The sequence below is a fragment of the Trachurus trachurus genome, assembly GCF_905171665.1.
Source record: "Trachurus trachurus genome assembly, chromosome: 1".
Lineage (NCBI taxonomy): Eukaryota > Metazoa > Chordata > Actinopteri > Carangiformes > Carangidae > Trachurus > Trachurus trachurus.
This window is the reverse complement of record NC_139891.1, coordinates 25758427-25769121: the sequence shown is the minus strand read 5'-3', so window position 1 is coordinate 25769121 and position 10695 is coordinate 25758427. Positions and strand designations below refer to the sequence as shown.

At 40.9% G+C, this 10695-nt stretch overlaps 1 protein-coding gene across 2 annotated transcripts; it reads left to right on the top strand.

The window, feature by feature from the left end:
* The first annotated feature begins 3974 nt into the window (after nucleotides 1-3974).
* Nucleotides 3975-9059, top strand: tlr3 (toll-like receptor 3). 2 transcript variants are annotated; one of them, XM_083990137.1, is made up of 6 exons: nucleotides 3975-4156; nucleotides 4747-4901; nucleotides 5403-5870; nucleotides 5990-6184; nucleotides 6316-8171; nucleotides 8326-9059. In XM_083990137.1, exons 3-6 carry the CDS (start codon nucleotides 5415-5417, stop codon nucleotides 8555-8557), a joined length of 2739 nt encoding a protein of 912 aa, XP_083846263.1. In that variant the 5' UTR covers nucleotides 3975-4156; nucleotides 4747-4901; nucleotides 5403-5414; the 3' UTR covers nucleotides 8558-9059. The 2 variants fall into 2 exon arrangements, with proteins under 2 accessions (XP_083846263.1, XP_083846262.1); XM_083990136.1 differs by lacking the exon at nucleotides 3975-4156 and adding an exon at nucleotides 4161-4696 and having other exon boundaries at nucleotides 4818-4901.
* The last annotated feature ends 1636 nt before the right edge of the window (nucleotides 9060-10695 follow it).

Here is a 10695-nt window from a genome sequence, read left to right as displayed (position 1 = left end):
TCATGGACAAGCTGTGTGTCAGTGGCAGACACCAGTAGCAGAGCTGGGAGTCTGACCTCCAAACATCATTGGTCAGCAAACTGGGGAGGGGGCTGTATATACTGCAGTGTCTTTTTTTTCTGCAGAGGGCAGGAAGAACATGCTACAACATTACTGCTGCTGCCTGCACCTCTCCTTGTATGTACATTACCCTTTCGCTCTTTCACATCTCTGCCTGCCCTTTATCTCTTCATCCCACAGCGATCCTATTTTTTCCTGCTACATCTTCACCAGCCACACATGAAGATGAAATAGGGGATTTACCCCGTCTCCCACCCCCCACACTTAAGATGCCAGTGCAAAGTCAAGCAAACAAAGACTTTAAAAACATTCTTCTGCTTTTTATGGTCCACATTTTGTTTCTCTCACTCAAGCTGCACATACAGTAGATAAAAATATGCCGAGCACATCGTATAATGATGATGGTGCACTGCTCCCTGACCATAACTCACTCCCATTTGCCACACTTAATGATCTTTGTAGGGCAAATAAACAGATAAACTAACGAGCACAGAAATGTGAGCATATGTGTGTAGTGAAGGGAGGTGAACACAGAGTGATTTAATGCACAATGATTACATAACGCGGGCTAACATCCACTATGCAGAGCAGTGAAGAGCCATGAGGGCAAACTCACCCTTTGTTTTGAAGCGTTCCTCCACTCCAGAGGTTCAGTCTGCAAAAGAGGGAGAGGAGATTTACCCGGAGCCGGTAGGATGAAGAATGTGGCACACACACACACACACACTCCCACTGATGAAGCTGCTGCCCCCCCCCCCCCCCCCCCCCACCCCCACCACTACCAGTTATCCCTCTTGCATGAACGCATTCAATCACACGCACGCATGATACGCACTGGCTTGTGCTACAGTTAAGTATAAATCATGCTCAGTCCACAGAAGTACAGTATTGTTTGTCTTTCCCTTTAATCCCTTTTCTACAAAATAATTCACCTAAGAAAATGTGATCTTCACCTGATTCCTTTCAGCTCTCATGTCTGTGTTTGCCTCCTTCCCCTCCTGAGCTCTTGACAGTGCACCTAATGATTTAGCAGAACGGAGCAGCACCGATTCCCTGCTGCATCATTTGCTCTGGTTCTCATCACGGCCCTCTCTGCTCCATGTAGCTTTTGCTATAGCAGTGCACAAAACCCCTGAATCTTCTCTCTGTTGTGTGTGTGTGTGTGTGTGTGTGTTTTTTTTAACACATTATTAACTTGGCCATGTAGGTAACTCTCTCCACATTTTTACAGATCTTCAGCTGTCCAGTCATTGGCACAAAGCCCTGTAAGCTGCCATGGGCTTAGCACAGGACTAAACCAATCAGGTGGCCTGAGGTCTACCCCAGGAAGGACCTGCTCTATTAATCTAAAGGGAAGGATAAAGAGGGGAAACTGAGTGGATGTGAAGGTGTATGTGTTTGTTTTTTCTGTATAACTGTGGAGAGGGAGGAGGAGGGAAAGTGCTTAGAATTTCAGTGTTAATTTCCTCAGGGCAATGCAACATTTTCTGCTTTGCATATTGTAGAATTAGAAAAAAAACAAAGACATGCTGCACAGTCATCCTCAGCCACAGCATTATCCCAGTTACTAGAGAGAGAAAACATGCTGTGATGAAGGTTCACTGTAGGGTCAGTGTCCTCTATAAATCTCCACATAATCAATCTAGGGAAGTGGCCAAGGGACCTGGGAAATACTGTTAGCAAGTGTTTGCAAGTTATTTATTTTTATTTTATTTAACCTTTATTTATACAGGTAATCTCATTGAGACACAGTGTCTCAATAGAGACCTGTTTCAGACACAATACAACAATTAGTTACATATAATGTTTACAAAAAAATAAAATAATTTGCACTATACGCTGAGGATGATGGGATCTGATGCAGCACAAACAATGAATTTAAAAAAGGCAGATAAGTACAGACTTCTTATCAAAGTGAAAGTTGTATTTCAGTGACATGAAACATTCATTTGTGCAGCACTCTGACACAATGCAAGTTTGGATTAATGGTGTACAAGGGAATGATAGATGCGCCCTGTTGCGTGACAGATGATGTCAGGCTAATTAAGACACTGTTCAAAGTGTGCTATGATTAAAGATTTAAAATCTACACTGAGGGTATTCCACCCTGAGTGAACTGTCAACAGATAATGAAAAATTTAAATATTTCTGTTTCAATGCAGTTTGTCTGAACTGAGATGAGTTACTTCTAAGAATAATCATGAATCCATGTTTAACAATGGTGAAATGACACATCTCACATATAATCAATGACAAAGTGTTAATTGCTTTTTTGCTTGAAGAGGTGCAGGTTTTGCTGATGACTCATTTAACGCCAGGATATTTCTGCCTTTACATTGCAACTGACCTTTCAAAATGGATTTAGCCATGTCATTATCTTCAGATTTATTGGTGTTTGGACAGTCTCAGTAATGCATGAGTGTTTAGTGTTTAATACTGATATGTAGTCTGACACTTTGACAGATTAGCCACACTCCATTTACTTGCAATGGACGCCTTCGGGGAAATGCATTTCATTCAAGATGCATGCACCTTACAACTACCTCATCAATTAAAAAAAAGGGGCAAAACAGAAACAAAAATAATTGATCTGTCACTAATAACATTCTTAGACAGCCAAAAATCAATCTGCACGGAAGCTCCAAATGAAGGCTAACAGACTGGCTAACAGGATTGTTTTGCTATTGTTTTTTTGTTTGTTTTTTTACCAGGTAGATCAATTTGCATCCATCTAATCTGACTCAAAGATGACCTACAACAAATGTGCCTATAAACAGGTGATGTCGCAACGGTGGACGATGCCTAATGTCAACAGATAAAAGCGATAAAGTAGATTCATAAGAGCTAGATTCTATTTTCACTCAAAATCTCTTTTCACTCAAAATCTTTTGTGTCCTGTTTGACACAGGGACACAAAACCCTTACTTTTCTACTCTCAGCTGACTTGATATTCACACTTGTTATTATTGTGATCTTCAGGGCTCAGACTGGGTGAAGCCTTGAGAGGCAAGCATCCCTTGAAGCTCCATATAAAGCCAAAATCCAATGCTAAATACCTAAAAAAAAAAAAGAAAAAAAAGCTGTAAGTCACTATTCACTATGCGCCTGTAGCAACTGCTGCACAAGACCAGTAACAGTATTTTACTGCCCTCTAGTGTTTACTTTACCTGGATGTACTTGTCACTTAGGTTTCATTTATCCCATGTTAACCTGTGAAAAAGGACAGTTTATATGTAGGCCTACTGTGATAAAACAATTCCCACTTAAACATTAACAATTCATATGATCAGAGAACTGATTCTTTCCTTGCCTGAACTTGACTAAATGAGTAATGCCTCAAAACTTTTTAAGTGCCACTGAGCAAAAGCAAGTGAGGCATAAAGGCTGTGCTGGGCGTGGGCAGCTTTCAGGTTTGAGAGTAATTATGCAAATAAATATGAACCACAACTTACTATGACTTATACTTTTGCAAAGACAATTCACGACAGCCTTATGTTGATTCTATTAAATGTAGTGTGGTGGTTTGCAGGCAACTTATGTTTGTGTGTTATATTCTTTCAAGGTTTGCTAATGCACACTGTTCTTAGTGGTTTACTGTACTAAATCTCTCTTGGATCTGAGCACCCAGGTCCTTTGGGGAAACCCCTTACTTCTGCATATGAATTACAAAGTCTGTTTAGCAGAACCATAAGCCACAGGTGCAGAAGTGTAGTGCAGCTGCTGCCACTAAACCTGAACCATGCATATAATTCTCATACTTTCTTTGGGTGCCTCAGTGCTACTCAGTTCTGTTTGTGACTATAAAAAAAAGTGTGTCACCCGGTGGCTGAAGGTAGGACTCAACAACACCACAAATGTGTCTAAACAGCACCTTGAAACTGAATGTCTCATATGATATTGACAAATCTATGTAATTGCAGTTCAGTACAAAATAATGGGTCAAATACTTTATGTTTCACCTGTTCTCCAGTAGGACGGATCACTGTAAAAGGCAAAATCAGACCAGTTTCATCAAGTGGTTGAGACATCACAGGCTGAAGACAAGCTGGTTCTTGTCAGAAGAAGATACATTATGTGCTCATAGGCTACATTAGGCGTGAGTATGGATTTATCTCCTTAAAAGGAAATTAAAAAAAAGCCAAACAACAAACAATACAACACCAGGCATGAAATCTAATCAATGAGAGTGTTCACAGAAAAGTTTTGCTGGTTGCGCGCTAAACGTCTTGCACGCGTACTTCTATATTTACGGTAATCATCCCACACAACTTTATCACGCAAAGTTTGTTTATTGAAAACAGCGCAAACGTGACCTCCTCATATTAATGTTCAAAGCGTCCGTTTACAGTTTTGTTCAGGTGGAGCGTTTGTCACAGGCTACAGTATCTGTTATTAATGTGCCCTTACGTAACCGATAGTGAGTGTGCATTACGGTTTCGGATACAGTCCTATTCAGATGTCCGCCCCAAACTGTGGCTGTCTGACCTCGCCTATTACACCATGCGTCACCAAACCTTCACCGATGTCTGGAGCCATGTTGATCAGAGTAGGCTATATGTGACATCAGACATCAGACATCAGGAATATTTAATAACTCCGAGGACGCCATCACTGGCTTCAGGATGGTTTGTAGGATGTGAGTACTTTTCCTGATACTGCTTTTCCTCTTGCATGACAAACATCCAGACCATAATGTGGAAACGAAACCGGAGCGGGCGCCGTCACATTTCCTTATTTTCTTGGTTTTACTGCTGCAGTGGCTGTGTCATAAGGTTGAGCTGCAACTGAGACTCTGTGTGTTTCCTGGGGATCTGGAGTTTATTTCAACTCTGTGGTGTCTGGTAAGAAATCTGCTTTTATTTTCTAAATAGTGTAAAGTAAGAGCGCTATGAGGATGCACATGCATGCAACCCTATAGTAATAACCTAATCATAATTATTATTCTGGAGACAGCTTTTAAATGGGTTCACGTCTGTGTTGTAATATGATATGATGATGTGGTAATGATCTTTTCAGCAGCATATTGATGATATAGCTGGACAGTGTTGTACAGTATTTTAACAGACTATGATGTTGCTATTATGAGGAACCCACAGAGAGCCATTGTTTTTAACTAAGTGCTTCACTTCACTGTCACCTAACTTGTTTCCAGAAGGGGTGGAGTGAATATTGGACTTGTACAAATAAGAATATGTCTTAGTATTGTTTAAGGTCTGCTCACTGTGTTAGGATCTGATCTTGTTTTCCATACCCATGATGTAATAATGTTGTTCTTTCCATGATGTCGAAAACATCAGTTCAAGACTCACACAGATTTGATTCTATCTCTCTGTTTGTAAAAGGTTTCTGAAGCGATGTACTCCGCTCATTCTCTTCTCCTGACATGGGTCATCGTCATATGTTATATTCTGACCGGCCCGTACCAATGCATAGCCTCCCAGAAGAGGACGTCCTGCTTTGTGGAAAATGGCAGAGCCGACTGCAGCCACCTCAGCCTCAATGCGACCCCTCAAAACCTCCCTAGGAACATCACCAGCTTGGATATGTCTCACAACCGACTGGTGGCGCTTTCCCCTCTGTCACTAAGCCCGTACCCAGGACTCATCTACCTCGATGTCAGTTACAACAGTATCACCAAACTGGACGAGCGTCTATGCCAGACACTGCCTCAGCTACAGACTCTGATCATTGAACACAACGAAGTTCATTTGCTCAAGAAAGAGGATCTGAGCAACTGTACCAGTCTAACACGGTTGAATATGGCTAGCAATCGGCTTAAGCTTAAAGAAGATCCCTTCTCTGCCCTACAGGTAAAGGTTTCCCCAAAAACCAATAGCCTATATCTCACATCACTTATGGGGACCTTCTGTTTGATAAACCTTGCATATAACACGACATTTTGTGTTTGTTCATGTGTCATGATTAACAGAACCTGAAATCTCTTGATGTTTCCACAAACCAACTACTGTCAGCCAAGCTCGGCTCTCAGCCTCAGCTGCCTGGACTCATGAACCTCAGTCTGGCGTCCAATGACTTCGGCACTCTGGCGAAAGATGACTTTTCCTTCCTTAGCCATTCGCCCTTTATTCAAGTCCTCAATCTCTCACACTTGCCTCTAAGAGTGGTAAGAAATTAACCTGGAAATGGGAAATGAAATTGAGAACCAGTAGAGGTGTTGTATTACCTTAGTTTCAGTTGTGTGTATTGTTTCCCTTTTTTGTCTTGATATAAGATCTCTGTTTTGTTGTGTTGCAGTTGGAGCCTGGTTGCCTTAAGCCCATTTCAAGCCTGCAGACTTTAATCATGGATGGGAGCAAGATGAACATCCAGGTTATTTCCAAACTCTGCCGGGAGCTGTCAGGAACATCCATTGAGGCACTGTCTCTTCGGAAGATGAATCTGGTCACACTCTTGAACAAAACTTTTACAGGGCTGCAGGAAGCAAATATAACTTTTCTGGATATGTCTGAGAATGGCATGGCTAAAATAGAGAAAGGCTCGTTTCAGTGGCTGCCCAGACTTGAGACACTCATTTTAGCTTATAACAACTTCAAGCACCTGACTAAAGACACATTTCAGGGACTGAGAGGTTTGAAAAAACTTGAAATGACAAAAGCTCTGGTGAAAGGTCACACCTCTGCCACTCCAATCATCGATGATTACACTTTCCAACCGCTAAGCGCCTTGGAGAGTTTAACGTTACAGTATACAACAGTTCGGGTAATCACAGAACACACGTTTACAGGCTTGACAAGTCTTAAGGACCTCGATTTGAGTTGGACTACTTACACGTCACTCAGAAACATCAGTGACCAGACCTTTGTGTCACTCGCAGGATCCCCTCTCAGACGGCTGGATCTGAGAGGAGCAGATATATCACACATTAATCCAGGAAGCTTTTCAGTTTTCAAAAACCTCACCATTCTCCTTCTTGATCATAATTTTATAAATCAAATTCTCACTGGTGCAGAGTTTGAAGGCCTCAGTGAGGTCCAAGTGATGTACATGAGTGACAACTACCAGAAAGTCAAACTAAGCCCCACTACATTTGTAAACGTGCCCAATCTTATGGTTCTGACTTTGGCAAAAAGCATTGATATCACAGGTTCGAACCTGGATCCCTCTCCATTCAAACCCCTATTCCAGCTCACCTACCTGGATCTCAGTAACAACAACATTGCTAACATCAGAGAGAATACATTTGAGGGGCTTATGAATTTGAAGGTGCTGAAGCTCCAACACAATAACTTAGCCCGGTTGTGGAAGAGTGCCAACCCAGGTGGGCCAGTATTGTTCCTCAATAGGGTACAGAACTTGAGCACCTTACTGATGGATAGTAATGGACTGGATGAGATCCCAGAGGAGGGTCTCAGAGGTTTGCATAACCTCAGCGAGCTAAGCCTTGGAAACAATCTGCTGAACAGTCTTAAGGACTCTGTGTTTGATGATCTGACATCACTGCGGGATTTACGTTTAGAGAAGAACCTGATCACATCTGTGAGGCCTGAAGTGTTCAAAGTTCCCATGAGCAACCTCAGTCTTCTTCTCATGGAGAAGAATCCACTGGACTGCACATGTGAGAGCATCCTTTGGTTTGTCACATGGTTGAATAACACCAATACAACTGCTGTGCCAGATCTCAGAACCCAGTATAAGTGCAACACGCCGCGTTCTTACTTCAATCGCTCAATCATGGACTTTGACACTCTCTCTTGCAAAGACATGACCCCGTTTCAGGCTCTTTACATACTGAGCAGCACAGCTGTCATGATGCTGATGGTAACTGCACTTCTGGTGCGGTTCCATGGCTGGAGGATCCAGTTTTATTGGAACATACTGATCAATCGCACGTTAGGATTTAGTGACGCCAGTGTTGAAGAGGGCAGGGAATTTGAATATGACGCTTACATTATACACGCAGAGGAAGACAGCAGATGGGTGGAAAAGATCATGGTCCCCTTAGAGGATAAAAGGTGCAGGCTTTGTTTGGAGGACCGAGATGGAGTTCCTGGGATGCCACTGCTTGAATCCATCATGGATAATATGAGGGTGTCCCGCAAAATCGTGTTTGTCGTCACTGAAACTCTTCTCGAAGATCCCTGGTGTAGACGGTAAATCAAACATATACTGCTTTATTTAATACATTATTTTCAATTTTGTCATGTGAAGTATATTTTTAATTGATTATACTGCTTATATCTGTGCTGGACAGCTGAAATATGGTGAGCGTTAATTAGCTCTCTATGTTTGTCTCTCCACATCCAGATTTAAAGCCCATCATGCACTTAATGAAGTCATTGAAGCCAGCAGGGACTCTGTGGTTCTGATCTTCCTGCAGGATGTGCATGACTACAAGTTGTCTCAGTCACTCTTCCTCCGCAGGGGCATGTTGCGCTCAAGATGTATCCTGGAGTGGCATGACCACAAGGAGAGGGTGCCGGCCTTTCACCAGAAACTCCTCATAGCACTTGGCATGACTAATCGATTGACACAGTGACTGTTTTTCATTGATAATAATTGAAAGTTTGAGTTGGAATATTTACATATTTATTTATGTAATTATCCGTTGAGTCGAATACGTACCAGTCACTGATTGTTTTGCTGTCTGTATGTAGAACTGGAAAAATAATGAATTCCTTAATCATAATATTTAAGGAACTCTCTGTTCTTCTATTGTGTTTGTTCTGAACTTAGTATGTTTTTACAGTAATACTCAGGCAGTATGTCTAAGATATAGTGCCAGCTGAGTAGAAATCTGTGGCCTTCATAGCTCCCATGCTGCTCCATGTGGCTTGGCTCCACCATAGTTTGATGATGCTGGTATACTGCTATTTATGTTTGTATGAGTGTGTACAGTTCTTTGCCTGTCCAAGTGATGCAAATGCATCATGTTTAAGTACTGTTTTCAAAAGCGCAATCGAATGTAAATTATAAATGAAGTCTCAACAACACATTCTTAGTAATAATTTGTATGCTGAAGTGAATAAAATTTGAATTGATCAAAATAATTCAAATAATATGTATGTATACGGTATGTACTGTACATATGGGTGTCTTGTACTTCAGATTGACTGAATATTGTGCCACTCTGACATCTAGTGGTTGTAACAAGAAAGTACAATATTTCCTTTGATCAATAAGATTACTAGAAAGTGGGACTTTGTACTCAGTATGATAATACAAGAAGATACACACTGCACAGCTGCAGCTCAAAACAAAGTCATATTTAAGGAGCCAAAGGTCAATGTTACCAGCCATGTTTTAAGTTAAATATCCAATAGCAGGAGAGCAACATTTTTTTCTCCAAACTTTTAAAAGAGAGAAACTTAAGTTCAGTAGATGCACTTTTTGGTTACTTTGACAAGGCACCAAGCTGACTGACTCTGCAGGATATGAGGGACAAGTGTCTTTTAATGAACCTTTGTGAACCCTAACATGCAGCAGGGGGATAGCCAATACTTTAGAAATACCTTGGTCAGCTCCCAGGTTCAATTCAAGTTTTTCTATAGCTACATCAATAGAATAATATAGAATAAAAAAGGGTTTTTAAAAAAGAGAGCAACATGCCCACCAATAGAGTCAGATGTACTCAGTGTGAACAACAGCAGTGGCCCTGATGTTTATTTTGGTCAAAGAGATAATGATTTACAGTAACTGGTCAAACTAACCATGACCTCAAAAATGAAAAAGTCCAGAAACTGTGTTTACACTACTACTTACTTATTCACTGCTAAAGTCAATCCGATAAATATGTTTCTAATTACACCATGAAATAAAAACCACCAATATGTAAAATTTATGGATGACTGATGATCAGTTTTTAAACATTAGTACTTATGATTCAAATGGTTAAATAGCCATGCCCATGTAATACAGTGGTTTTCAAAGTAGGTGGCCACCAGGGGGTGCTAGGGGGTCCTCAGCAAATTGGAGGAGAAATTGAAGCTTAGAAAAAATGCAAATAACAAAAAAAACAAATATATATATATTTTGATCATTATTATAAAATATAATTGATAATAATGTAACATATCAAAACCTTATTTGCCATGCTCATTTTTCTAATTGCCTGCCAGTCAAAAATATTATTCATGACTTTATACACTGCAGTGTTGACCTGGTTTGCAAAGGAGGTCCCCAGCTAGAAGCTAATGTTATTCAGGGAGCCTTGGCATGGAAAGGTTTGAGAACCCCTGAGCTAATATGGCCAACACTCCTCTGTTTTTATCTGCATCATTTTAGAGCTTCCAACGATGAAATCTAATCATGATATGTGGGATAAGGCTGTCATTCATTAAAAAGTCTACGTGCCATGAAAAATACTAGACAGGGTGAGGTTAAGTCGGACAAAGGCCTTGTTGGGGGCTGGTCAGCTCTGATGGTAAATCATTAACATCCTCTTGCATAATCTGTGCCAATATTTAAAGTTTACTCTTTAAGAGTGAAGCTTTCATATTCTATATCTGTCATATTTGTATTTCCCACTAAATCAGTGTATAACATTGCCTACATTATGATACTGCTGTAAACACAGTGATCCCCCTTGCCCTAGTAAATTTTCAATGGATTAACAGCAGAGAGGAGGAGTTAACCTTGCACATACTTGACCGCCACTACATAACGCAAATGGTAACT

Coding starts and splice junctions, on each gene's coding strand:
- tlr3 (XM_083990137.1), top strand. CDS start 5,415: ATGTACTCCGCTCATTCTCTTCTCCTGACATGGGTCATCGTCATATGT. Junction 5,871..5,989: donor ATCCCTTCTCTGCCCTACAG/GTAAAGGTTTCC, acceptor CATGATTAACAG/AACCTGAAATCTCTTGATGT. Junction 8,172..8,325: donor GAAGATCCCTGGTGTAGACG/GTAAATCAAACA, acceptor CTCCACATCCAG/ATTTAAAGCCCATCATGCAC.